This window comes from Clupea harengus, chromosome 7 (genome assembly GCF_900700415.2).
Source record: "Clupea harengus chromosome 7, Ch_v2.0.2, whole genome shotgun sequence".
Classification (NCBI taxonomy): Eukaryota; Metazoa; Chordata; class Actinopteri; order Clupeiformes; family Clupeidae; genus Clupea; species Clupea harengus.
This window is the reverse complement of record NC_045158.1, coordinates 22861299-22873987: the sequence shown is the minus strand read 5'-3', so window position 1 is coordinate 22873987 and position 12689 is coordinate 22861299. Positions and strand designations below refer to the sequence as shown.

At 48.0% G+C, this 12689-nt stretch overlaps 1 protein-coding gene across 1 annotated transcript in view; it reads right to left on the bottom strand.

The window, feature by feature from the left end:
• Positions 1-12689, bottom strand: part of ntng2a (netrin g2a) — a 68750-nt gene that overhangs the window by 47732 nt on the left and 8329 nt on the right. Inside the window, exon 3 of the mRNA XM_031569863.2 lies at positions 5211-5854. Coding sequence (XP_031425723.1) covers positions 5211-5854 — 644 coding nt within the window. The remainder of the gene's footprint in view (positions 1-5210; positions 5855-12689) is intronic.

The following is a 12689-nucleotide window of genomic DNA, read 5'->3' as shown; positions in this document are numbered from 1 at the left end:
GAGGAGAGGAGAGGAGAGGAGAGGAGAGGAGAGGGGAGGAAAGAAGAGGAGAGGAGAGGAGAGGAGAGGGGAGGAAAGAACAGGAGAGGAGAGGAGATGTTTAACACTCCTTTATTAAACCATTGAGGAGAGGAGAAAAGGGAGGAGCGGGGAGGAGAGAAGCAGAGACGAGAGGAGAGGAGAGGAAAGAAAAGGAGAGGAGAGGAGAGGAGACGAGAGGAGAGGAGAGGGGAGGAAAGAACAGGAGAGGAGATGTTTAACACTCCTTTATTAAACTATTGAGGAAAGGAGAGAAAGGAGGAGCGGGGAGGAGAGAGGAGATGAGAGGTGAGCAGAGGTGAGCAGAGGAGAGAAGAGGAGAGAAGAGGAGCGGAGCAGAGAGGCCACTAGCGGCGTGAAGACAGGCCTCCTGAGCCCCCCCCCCCCCCCCCCTCCCCCCTCAGCCCAGATGAAATGGCATCTGACACAGTAGTCTCCATCCTGACAGTTTGACATTTTCCTAATCATTTCCCTCAGCCAGCCAGCCACACGGGTCAGCAGAAATAATGGCTTTGCCAATTTGCGATAGAGAGACACTGGATTTACCTGTCCGGTGTGATGAAGCGCCAGCGTGCCGTTTGATAACAGCCACCGTCTTCACCTCAGGCAAAGCCCCCCCCATCCACCCCCATCCACCCCATGCACCCCATGCACTGTGCCCTCCTCACCCCCCCCCCCCCCATCCCCCCGTGCCCGGTACACCGTGGCCCGTACTGCGCTTACAATAATATAATTATGAAATGATGAATAATTTGGCTGCTCGTAACTTATTCATGTGCACAAATTTAGCAGGATGCCATGGTGCATGCTGGGATGTGTGTTCCTCTCTGATGCAGGGGAACGCTACTGCAGCGTGAACTCGTCTTTTCCACCAGAGATCTCCTGCTCCTGCTCCTGCTCCTGCTCCTGCTCCTGCTCCTGCTCCTGCTCCTGCTCCTGCTACTGCTACTGCTGCTACTATTTTTTTCATATCAGCAAGGTAAAAAAAAAGATCTTACCCATCAAACCCTGCCCCAACATCGTTCTGTATCTCCTTCCCTCCCTCTAACTTTCTATCTCACTCTGTCACTCTCACCCTTTCTCTTCTTCCTCTCCATCTCTCTCTTGCTCTCCCTTTTCTATCATACGCCCCCCCCCTCTCTCTCACTCTTTCTGTCACTCTCTCTCTCTCTCTTGCTCTCTCTATCTCTCTTCCTCTCCCTATCCCTCTCTATCCTCATCTGTCCTCTCTCTCTCTCTCTCTTTCCCACCCCACCGACCTCTGTCTGTTTGCCAACCTGAACCCAAGGACGTAGCCCTAACCTACACCACTGATATAGCAGCACATGTGTTCCTCCCTGCACGTCTCCATCTCTCTCCATCTCAGCCTCCATCTCAGCCTCCATCTCAGCCTCCATCTCAGCCTTCATCTCAGCCTCAATGTCTCCATCTCAGCCTCCATCTCTCTCCATCTCAGCCTCAATGTCTCCATCTCAGCCTCCATCTCTCTCCATCTCAGCCTCAATGTCTCCATCTCAGCCTCCATCTCTCTCCATCTCTCTCCATCTCAGCCTCAATGTCTCCATCTCAGCCACCATCTCAGCCTCCATCTCAGCCTCCATCTCAGCCTCCATCTCTCTCCATCTCAGCCTCAATGTCTCCCTCTCAGCCTCCATCTCAGTCTCCATCTCAGTCTCCATCTCAGCCTCCATCTCAGCCTCCATCTCTCTCCATCTCAGCCTCCATCTCTCTCCATCTCTCTCCATCTCAGCCTCCATCTCAGCCTCCATCTCTCTCCATCTCAGCCTCCATCTCAGCCTCCATCTCAGCCTCCATCTCAGCCTCCATCTCAGCCTCCATCTCTCTCCATCTCAGCCTCCATCTCTCTCCATCTCAGCCTCCATCTCTGCCTCCATGTCTCCATCTCAGCCTCCATCTCAGCCTCCATCTCAGCCTCAATGTCTCCATCTCAGCCTCCATCTCAGCCTCCATCTCAGCCTCCATCTCAGCCTCCATCTCAGCCTCCATCTCTCTCCATCTCAGCCTCCATCTCTCTCCATCTCAGCCTCCATCTCTCTCCATCTCAGCCTCCATCTCTGCCTCCATGTCTCCATCTCAGCCTCCATCTCAGCCTCCATCTCAGCCTCCATGTCTCCATCTCAGCCTCCATCTCAGCCTCCATGTCTCCATCTCAGCCTCCATCTCTGCCTCAATGTCTCCCTCTCAGCCTCCATCTCTCTCCATCTCAGCCTCCATCTCTCTCAATCTCAGCCTCCATCTCAGCCTCCATCTCTCTCCAACTCAGCCTCCATCTCAGCCTCAATGTCTCCATCTCAGCCTCCATCTCAGCCTCCATCTCAGCCTCCATCTCAGCCTCCATCTCAGCCTCCATCTCTCTCCATCTCAGCCTCCATCTCAGCCTCCATCTCTCTCCATCTCAGCCTCCATCTCTCTCCATCTCTCTCCATCTCAGCCTCCATCTCAGGCTCCATCTCAGCCTCCATCTCTCTCCATCTCAGCCTCCATCTCTGCCTCAATGTCTTCATCTCAGCCTCCATCTCAGCCTCCATCTCTGCCTCAATGTCTTCATCTCAGCCTCCATCTCAGCCTCCATCTCTCTCCATCTCAGCCTCCATCTCTCTCCATCTCTCTCCATCTCAGCCTCCATCTCAGCCTCCATCTCAGCCTCCATCTCAGCCTCCATCTCAGCCTCCATCTCTCTCCATCTCATCCTGATGGCATCTCCCTCACACCTCCCTCTGTAATGGCCTACGGAGCTCTGGGCTTATTGATAAAAAAAAACCGGCATATTTGTCGCAGGCTCCCCCTTCGGCGGTGGCCGTGCCAGCTGGTCAGTGTTTGATGTCGGCCAGCGTCAGGATGGCTGCTTCATCTCCTCCACGGGTGCGCGGGGGTGACGTGAGGCAACAGCAAAAATAATGATCGCATGAACAAGGAGGAAAAAAGAAGAAAAGAACACCACAGAAGTGCGGAGTAGCGTGCAGGTCTGAGGATGCCCTGGCGCAAGGAGCGGGGGACAGAGAGGAGGAGAGGAGGAGAGGAGGAGAGGGGGAGAGGAGGAGAGGAGGAGAGAGGGAGAGGGGGAGAGAGGGAGAGGAGGAGAGGAGGAGAGAGGGAGAGGGGGAGAGGGGGAGAGGAGGAGAGGGGGAGAGGGGTGTGATGAGGCTCTGGCAGCCCCTGCATAAATCACGGGGACCCTGGGAATACCTCTTATTTATAGAACTCTCTCCTCGCAAGGTTTAATTAAGGTTCACGCAACGGCTCCTTAGATATTTGCCTTGATTTCAGGAACTGGCTTTCCCACTATTCCCAAACCTCGGAATTTAGCAGATCTGTTGGGAGTAGTCTTGCATGTGTCTGTGTGTGTGTGTGTGTGTGTGTGCGTGTGTGTGCGCGCGCATGGAGATGGGAGTGATGTGAGCGTCTTGCACGAGATTGCAGCAAAACTACAGCAGAGCACATCTGTAAGCCGCAGAGCCGAAACGAACGAGTCCCCAACTCTTTGTCCTTGCGCATGAAGCCGAAACGAACGAGTCCCCAACTCTTTGTCCTTGCGCATGAAGCCGAAACGAACGAGTCCCCAAGTCTTTGTCCTTGCACACGGAGGTGAAGAATGAAAGTGCGAGCGAAGAAGACGTGGTCGATGAACGCTGTCACACCAACCAGCGTGGAATAAACGCCTTTCATTTCCCCAATATCAAAGCAAGCCTTCCTGTGTTTTATTGAAAAGCGAATGCATGCCGTCATCTCCGAGCTATATTTAGCAGGCGCAGCACCGGCCGATCACTAATGCAGGTTACATTTAACACTCCGTCTGGGAGGACAAACATCATTATGGGAGTACCTCTAAGCTAATACAGCAGCGCAAACACAAATCACATCGGTAAATTAGGAAATTAACAGCCAATTCAGACCCCCTCTAACAAGTGACATTGCGTCTTATTCAATTAGGCCGCCCGCCCTGGTTCTTGTTGTGATGGCTGATTATCTGTAATTGCAGCTGGTGATCGCTGAGCCGGATAACGGGGGGGAAACGAGTCCCTGTGCTGCGCCCCCCTCCCTCCCTTCCCTTTTCCCCTCCTTCCCCCAGGCCCTCCAATTCATGGCCTAATTCTATTACCCCAGCAGCAGGGACCCCCTCTCCGCTGCCCCCACACCCACTGCTGCCACCAGCCCATTTCAGCGGAGTCCATTTAAGGCAGCACTAACTGGAGAGGCCGTCAGGGAGCCAGGGCTATTTTCATTATTCAGAGTCTGCTAAAACGCTTCCCAATATTGCCGGATGAATAAAATATCCTGGAACAATTTTCCAGGGGGGTATAACCTAGCCGTTTCCCACTCTCTCTCTCCCTCTCTCTCTCTCTCTTTCTTTCTCTCTCTCTCTCTCTCTCTCTCCATCTCTCTCTCTCTCCCTCTCTCTCTCTCTCTCCCTCTCTCTCTCTCCCTCTCTCCATCTCTCTCTCTCTCTCCATCTCTCTCTCTCTATCCCTCTCTCTCTCTCTCTCTCTCTCTCCCCTGCCTTTCCTCCAGCAGTGACCATCCGTCACCACCTCTCTACCTCATCCCCCAGTCCTCTCCACCACTTAACCCTGCCTGCTTCCAGTCCCCCTAAAACAATTTCCTCTTTGACATACTAGAATAACTATTGATTGACGGATAGTGTTACGGGAAAGGTTCGGGCGGAGCACGGCTACACGGGCGGATGAATTCTCCTCATGGCTGTTGCGTATTTTGCCAACAGCTGCTAAATTGAGCGCGGAGAGGCATGGATTAAGCACGTCACATGGACTGTGTTTAGTAATTTAGGAGGCTACCATCTTGGCATCAGTGCATCAGAGGTTCATTTGGAGAAACAAAAGGGCTCCGGTCTCTAAGCTCAGTCCTCTCGTGAAAACCTAGGGCACTTGGCATTTGTGTGCATGCACTTACCACACGTACACGAGACACACAGGTCTGGTTTCACCGATAACCTAATCATCATCATCATCATCATCATCATCATCATCATCATCACCAGTACATTTTATGCTCGCTGTATCCGTAGCTACCCTAGGAACACGGAACAGGTAATATGTGTAGGACTGACCATGTTCCAATGTCTATGCACACAGGTGCACTAAAAACCCCTATGCAGTGTTGCATGTGCCACCGGCCCCAGTGCGCTGTCCTACCTGGCGGGGACCTCGATGTTGGAGATGGCGTAGAAGTACTTGAGCAGGTTCTCCCTCTGGACGTAGGTTCCCCCGAGCGCCGGGCGGAGCAGCCGCAGCCGCAGGTCGGTGAAGGTGAAGAAGTCTCGCAGGCCCTTCATGCTCTCCATGCGCGTGTACAGACTGTCCATGTTCCGCAGCCCCGCGCCGGCGAAGATGGCGAAACGGTCCCGCACCTCGAAGCGCACGTTCTTCTCGTTCTTGGAGCCCACCCAGCGCGAGTACTGCTCCGTGCAGATGACCCGGGTCACGTTGGTCGCCGACAGCTCCTGCACCTTCTTGGGCGGCATGCCGAACGCCTCCAGGCAGTCGTCGGCGTAAAACTGGTACGGCTGCCAGTTGCGGCCCTTGTCCAGCGACTTGTCCAGCACCATGATGGTGGGCCGGCCGTACTCGAAGGCGATGAGGATGTCGTCGGTCAGCTCCAGGCTCTTGTTCCAGGACAGAGAGATGTTGGCCAGGAGGGGCTCGGGGAAGCGGCTCCAGGTGACCGTCTGCCAGTAGGTGAGCGGCCCGCTACTCTCGGGGTCGGACATCAGGCTGGGGGGGTGGGCCAGCTCCGGGGTGGAGGCGTCGCACTCGTCACTGCACAGGTACGGGTTCTCCTACAGACCGGCGGGGAAAACAGCAGAGCGAGAGTGCTGGAGTTAGTGGTCGTGTCTGAAGAGCAAGAGCTTACGTTGTGTGTGTGTGTGTATGTGTGTGTGCGTGCGTGTGTGTGTGTGCGTGTGTGTGTATATGTTTGTGTGTGTGTGTATGTGTGGGTTTTGGTTCTCCAAAAGAGAACCTTAGCCTGTCATTGTGTGTGTGTGTGTGTGTGTGTGTGTGTGTGTGTGTGTGTGTGTGTGTGTGTGTGTGTGTGTGTGTGTGTGTCTCAGTGTGTGTGTGTGTGTGTCTATATGTGCGTGTGTTATCTTCCAGATGGGGAGATGCAGAAAAAAGTACTGAAGTTAGAATGTCAGAAGAGCAAGCCTAAGAAATGCATAAGACATTAATTTATTTGAGACAATCCACCGTGTCTCCAGCGGGGAGTGTGTGTGTGTGTGTGTGTGTGTGTGTGTGTGTGTGTGTGTGTGTGTGTGTGCGTCTCCAGCAGGGATGGCACTGAACTGGATGTGACTGTGAGCCTAGAGGCAGTAAGGATCCTCAGCTTCTCTGCCATCAGACACACTCATAAGCTTTACTTACACCCTTACTAGTTTCTTTGGCTTTTGTAGTTTTTTTGTCGAAAAACAGAGCATTTCATCTCTCTACAAATTAAAAATTTTTACGGATCAAAATGGACATAACACCAACAGCTGTGTTGAAATTCTTTCCTTCAACAGCTTGACAACCGTGAGGATGATAAACACTGTTTAAGAGCTATATGAATATCATTTTGTTGAATGACTGGTTATCGCCTGTAATTTAAACCCATAAGTCCCCAACACCCTCTGGCACTTTTACTAGTTCAGTTGGACTGATGTCACGCTCTGCCTCTTCACCTGAAGTGCCCAGAGTGCGCTCTGAACGCTCTGAGAGTGCGACACACACACACACACACACACACACACACACACATATACAAACACACACCTCTTTGCGCTCTAAACGCTCTGAGAGTGTGACACACACACACACACACACACAAACACACACATACACACACACACATACAAACACACACCTCTGCGCTCTAAACGCTCTGAGAGTGTGACACACACACACACACACAAACACACACCTCTGCGCTCTTAACCCTCTGAGAGTGTAATACTCTGAAAAACCAAACGACAGTTCCAATGGCATTCCAAATTTACAAGTGTTTTCCAAGTGCCAGCGTATACTCAGAGCGCTCGGAAGGGCAGAACACACCCTTCAGATACTGAGTTACTCGGTCATTTAACACTTCATCCTTTGGGTAAAACAGTGGGCCTCCATTTTGGCACACTTTGTATTTATAGTCAGGGTTTGGTTCAGGGGTTAAGGTAAGAATGTAATTGGCATTGCATGTCGTTACATGACAATTACATTGTAATAAAACCCTTTTGTCCTTAGTACCTAGTTACCAATGTTCCTGAATAAAGTGAGACTTATAACCTTATCATCAGCATTCAGATATGTAGATACTTTTTCAATTAAACAAGAAACAGCTTTGTATGAAACAGCTATTTCAGCTATTTAGGAACCTGTGTGAACATTTGTGAAGATTGCATTTTTCAATCACTGGTGGAACTGCAAGCGCTAGAGTTTTGTAAATGAATGCGTAAGCTATTTGTTTGTGCATTCATGTCATTCGCACCACTTTAGAAAGCTTCCTAATTAAGTAATCGTTGACCTTGTGACAATTTCTTTCAATTTATCTTAATAGTAAATAGTACTTAAATACAAAGCTTGCTGTTAGTGTCGCCTTAATGTCTTAATAGTCCTTTCATATAAAGCTTGCTGTAAGTGTCGCCTTCATGTCTTAATCGTCCTTATATATGAAGCTTGCTTGTGTTTGTTAGGGCAACATCTAAAATGATAACTGCAGCTATGAGGTGACTGTCATTAGTGTTTGAATCGACACATTACAAAAACAACTACCAGACACAAACCAGAGAATTAGGCAGATGCCCAAATCATACAATATGCATTGCTTAACATGACAATCTTAGTGCTGTACTGAGTATATGATTAAACATACATTTTATTTTTTAAATATATGTAACAGGTATATAACATAAAAATATACTGTATAACAGGCAAATGTGACATATGAATATACAGTATATTTTTAAATGATTGAATGCTTAAATCAAGTATCTTTAATTGCTTAAACTAAGACGCCTGCCTTGTTGGGAAACTCTCTAATGGGACTCGTGCTGGTCCCCATAAACATGTCTAAACAGGTAGGATTTTCCATGACATGCCAAGCAGCTGCTCTTTCCACACACACAGATGATGCATCACAATGGGTGAGCAGCCCACAGGGAATATATGAGGACTTCTGGTCTTCACAAGAGAATTTTGTTTAGTGCTTTGCAGTGTACTGTGTGTGTGTGTGTGTGTGTGTGTGTGTGTGTGTGTGTGTGTGTGTGTGTGTTTGTGTGAGTGCATGAGTGTAGGATTACTGACATTTTAAGGGAAGTTGGATGGGATTTTATATTTCACATTTAGCTAATGCACACACACACACACACACACCAAATTCACATACAAATACACACACACAGTTTTTCTAATTATACATTATTTTAGTGCACGTGTGTACATTTGTGAGTGTATGTGTGCATGTGCCTGTGTGTATGTGTGAGTGAGTGTGTGTGCGTTTGTGTTTATGTGTGAGTGAGCGAGTGTGTGTACATTTGTGTGTGTGTATGTGTGAGTGAGTGCGTAAGTGAGTGTGTGTGCATTTGTGTGTGTGCGTTTGTGTGTTTACTGTGACACAAATGCTTGAATGGATTAAAGAGGGGATTGCTTTGTGTGGTCAATCCCGACCTCTAAATCCTGTGGTAAATAAGATACCGTGGTCACACAGCACACACACAGCACACACACACACACACAGGGTCACCCCAGAAAACACACACCACACCACCCTTAGTATTTAGGTCTCAGCTCACAGGGGCCAAATGTCAACTGTAATTATGGAGATAAGTGTGTATAGAGCATCTCTCTGTGTCTATGTGCCTGAGTGTATGTGTCGGTGTGTGCGTGTGTGCCTGTGTATATCTAGTGTGTGTGTGTATGTGCCTGTGTGTGTGTATGTATGTGCCTGTGTGTATGTGTGTGTGCGCGTATGTGTGTTTGTGTGTATCGGGTGCATGTGTGCGTATGTATGTGTATGTGCCTGTGCGTATATAGTGTGTGTGTGCAAGTGTGTGTTGGTATGTAGCATTTGTGTATGTAGGGTTTGGGAGTTCAATTAAATTAAACGTAATTGTAATCGGTTACTGAGAAAAAAATATGTAATTAAATTAAAGTTACTAATCAAAATGTTGGTGATTACAAATAGGTTGTATCCGAATATATTCTTTCCGGTAAAAAAAGCTTTAAAGCTTATGTGTAGAATGAAACATCCATTCTGTTTCTTTGCATCTTTGCACTACATACCGCCTATTGTCTGCCAATCAAAAAGTACTCAAAAGTAATAAAATCGAATAAGTTACTTTAGTATGATGAACGTTGCTTATTAACAGGGTTTTAACAGGGTAATTCTGTTGCCTATTGCATTTCAAGAGTAACCTTCCCAACCCTGTGTTTATGCAGCATGTATGTATGGAGTGTGTGTGTGTGCCTGTGTGAATATCTGGCTAGGTATTACTCTGTTAATGTAAGTCTGTCTGCACATTTAGATCATATACAGCTGGCGGTAAAGGGGCAGTTTAACATTGTACAAATAACAAATAACATTGTAAAAAATGCCTTCAGGGCTTGTGTTTTTCCTTTAAAGTCTCTCTTCCTTGCTCTGCTCATCAGAGGTTAGAAGGAGATGAAGGCAGCCAGGTCTGGGTCAGGTCTGAACCAGGTCTGGGCCAGATCCAGATTCTGAGTGGGCAATGTCTCTCAGCCCTCTGACAGAAACCCGAAGGGCAAATTAAGGTCGCTGACAGGAAGAGGGGACAGCAGTGTCTCAGATTTCAAGTGTCTCAGATGAAGATGCGAGCACACACACACACACACACACACACACACACACACACACACACACACACACACACACACACACACACACACACACACACACACACACACACACACACACACACACACACCTACACACACACACACATACACTACGTGTATCCATCTCTCCCTTATAATACAATCTGATACTGTATGTATCTAGACACATGGGCTACTATACGATGCAGGGATGATACATTTTGATACGGAACTATTAAATGCGATTAGGTACGATTCGATGCAGTGTGATGTGATGCATAGATACAGTTCTTAACATTTGTTTAATGTAGACATTAATTTCACTTTACAAGTTAAAATAAACCTGTAATATAAAAGTGGAATTGCTTACCTTTAAATAAATATATTTCATAAATATATTTTCATATAATTTCATATATATTTTCCCAAATATTTTTGTCAATTGATGGCACAGAAAATGTTTGATCATTTCAGAATTACCTGTCATTTTGTCATATAAAGACAGTTAGACGATAAAACTGTACTGTATGAACAAATATTTTTGTTTGTCTCACACCTCCACGCCCAGGTGCCCCAGGGGAAAAATATGAAAAATATTATAATGAAAAAAGAGGTCTTAGCCCTTCAGTATATTTCAATTTGAGAACTTTTGGAAAGCCCCTCTATCACTGAAAACTAAATTTATATTAATGATCAGAATAGGAAACATTGTTCTGCGTAGCGGTAGAATCTGCTGCCCTAAATTTTTTGAAGGGTTTGCAGTGACAGGAGAGTGACAGGATGAGAGGAACCTATGATCTGCTGTGCGGGGGTTGTTAGCCTATCTCACCTTCATTAACAAGAAGGCTACTAACACAGGTTGTGGGATAACACTATGTGGCTAGCGAGTTTCTGTCACATCCAAAATGAGAGGTAAGTAGTCCTAACATTAGCCAGTGTCCCCAGTTGACAGATAAGTAGACAGCCAAGGCTATCATTTCATCAAGCCGGAGACGCTAATGTTGGATTACCTGTTGAATGTGTTAGATGTTTATGGTGCATAAACTGAAGATACGACTTTATCCAACACTTTATCCAACACTCGATTTTGCTGCCAGATAATTGTGGATTGGTTTAAGTTGAGCCCTGCCCATTGCGGTATATATTAGTGACATAACACTAACGTTACTCTTATAAAAGGTCAACGCCAGACCCTATGCAGAATTATCATGCTATTTTGAAAGCAACATGACTTAACGTTAAGTCTTCTGCAGCATCTTAGTTTATACTAAAGTAAAATAGGCAGCAAAGTCTCAGTCAACTGATTCATAACTTTAGAGTCGGACCATCGACCGTTTTTTTGTACATTAAGATTGATCCAGGGGTTTGATGTAGTCACATCTCTAACGCTCAAACCCGTTTCCGATTCGTATCAGTGAATCGTTACACCCCTAACACACAATCAATCACATACACACAAACGTATTAATTCAGCATTCATTGTCATTTTTACACCTTCACAGAGCAATCACTACGTACGGGACCAGAATATTTATTTAATATATATTTACAGTACTATTTGCTATGCATATGTGATGTGTGTGTGTGTGTGTGTGCCTCTGAATAGAATAGATCTGAGCGCATGCTTTGTGTTTACGAGAGAATCTGCGTGTGTGTGACAGAGAGAGCGTAGTGTGTGTCAGGACAGGTCAAAGGCTTAAAGCATCAAAAACGGCAAGAGAACACCTGCCATGTCCCTGGGTTTCCCTCAGCCTGGGCCGTAACCCAGATTGCTCCTGACTCCCGGCACGGATCTGGCGCGGATCGGGCCCTGCTCCGCTCTCGGCTCATCTCCTCCCTGGGAGCATATGTGTCTGCGGAGAGCTCTCCGTCTGCCTTCTCTTTACCCCTAAATCCCGTTGATCCCGCCGACCCTCCACTCCGCACACAAATCTCTCCAACTGCCAGAGCAGGTGGCCAGAGCCTGCTAAACCCCCCCCCCCAGTAGTAATTACCCCCACCGGATTCCCATCAGTGGGCCTCAGGCTCAGGCTCAGCCCGACGAGGAGGAGGAGAGCGTGGTGCTGGCCCACTCTCTAGTGCTGAACCCGGGTCGGTAGAAACCGCACCAGGCCAGGCTGGATCGTTCCCTCCTCAAGGGGAAAATGTTACATTTTAATCACCTTTTTGACGCCACCATACAGTCACCTTTTTGATGCCTCCAGGCCACCACACAATTACCTTTTTGATGCCTCCAGGCCACCTTGGCTCAGCTGTCTTTTGTGATAATTTTTTTAGATGATGTGTGTGTGTGTGTGTGTGTGTTTGAGTGTGTGGGTGTGTGTGTGTGTGTGTGTGTGTGTGTATGTGTGTGTGTGAGAGTTTTTTTTAGGTCACTGACAATGGCATGAAACTGCACAGCAGCCCCTGTGCTGCCTTTAAGCACACGCTTTTATGGGATCTGGCCCGCGTCCACTAAGCGTGCCTAGTGGCCACTAATCTGATTAATTTATTCTAATTTACCTGTGATTAATTTGGTGACAGAGTGTGGGTTCGGCGAGAGAGACTTGAGTGCGCAGCGCAGCGCATGAATCTCCCACCTCTAAGTGACAGCAAGCAGAAAACGTGGCGTGGGCGCGGACGGCGTAGCGCTCATACCTCCCGTAGGTTCCCCATCGGGTCGGCCCGAATGTAATTAGCCTGCTGTATCAGCCCAAGGCCTTTGGCATTAGTGTAATTACATTAGTGAGGGCCGTTTTAGCAGCACTGTACAAGCCTTGGCCTTTACGCTGAGCTGAGCATGGAGGTGTGTTGTTCACTCGTTTACAAGGCGCT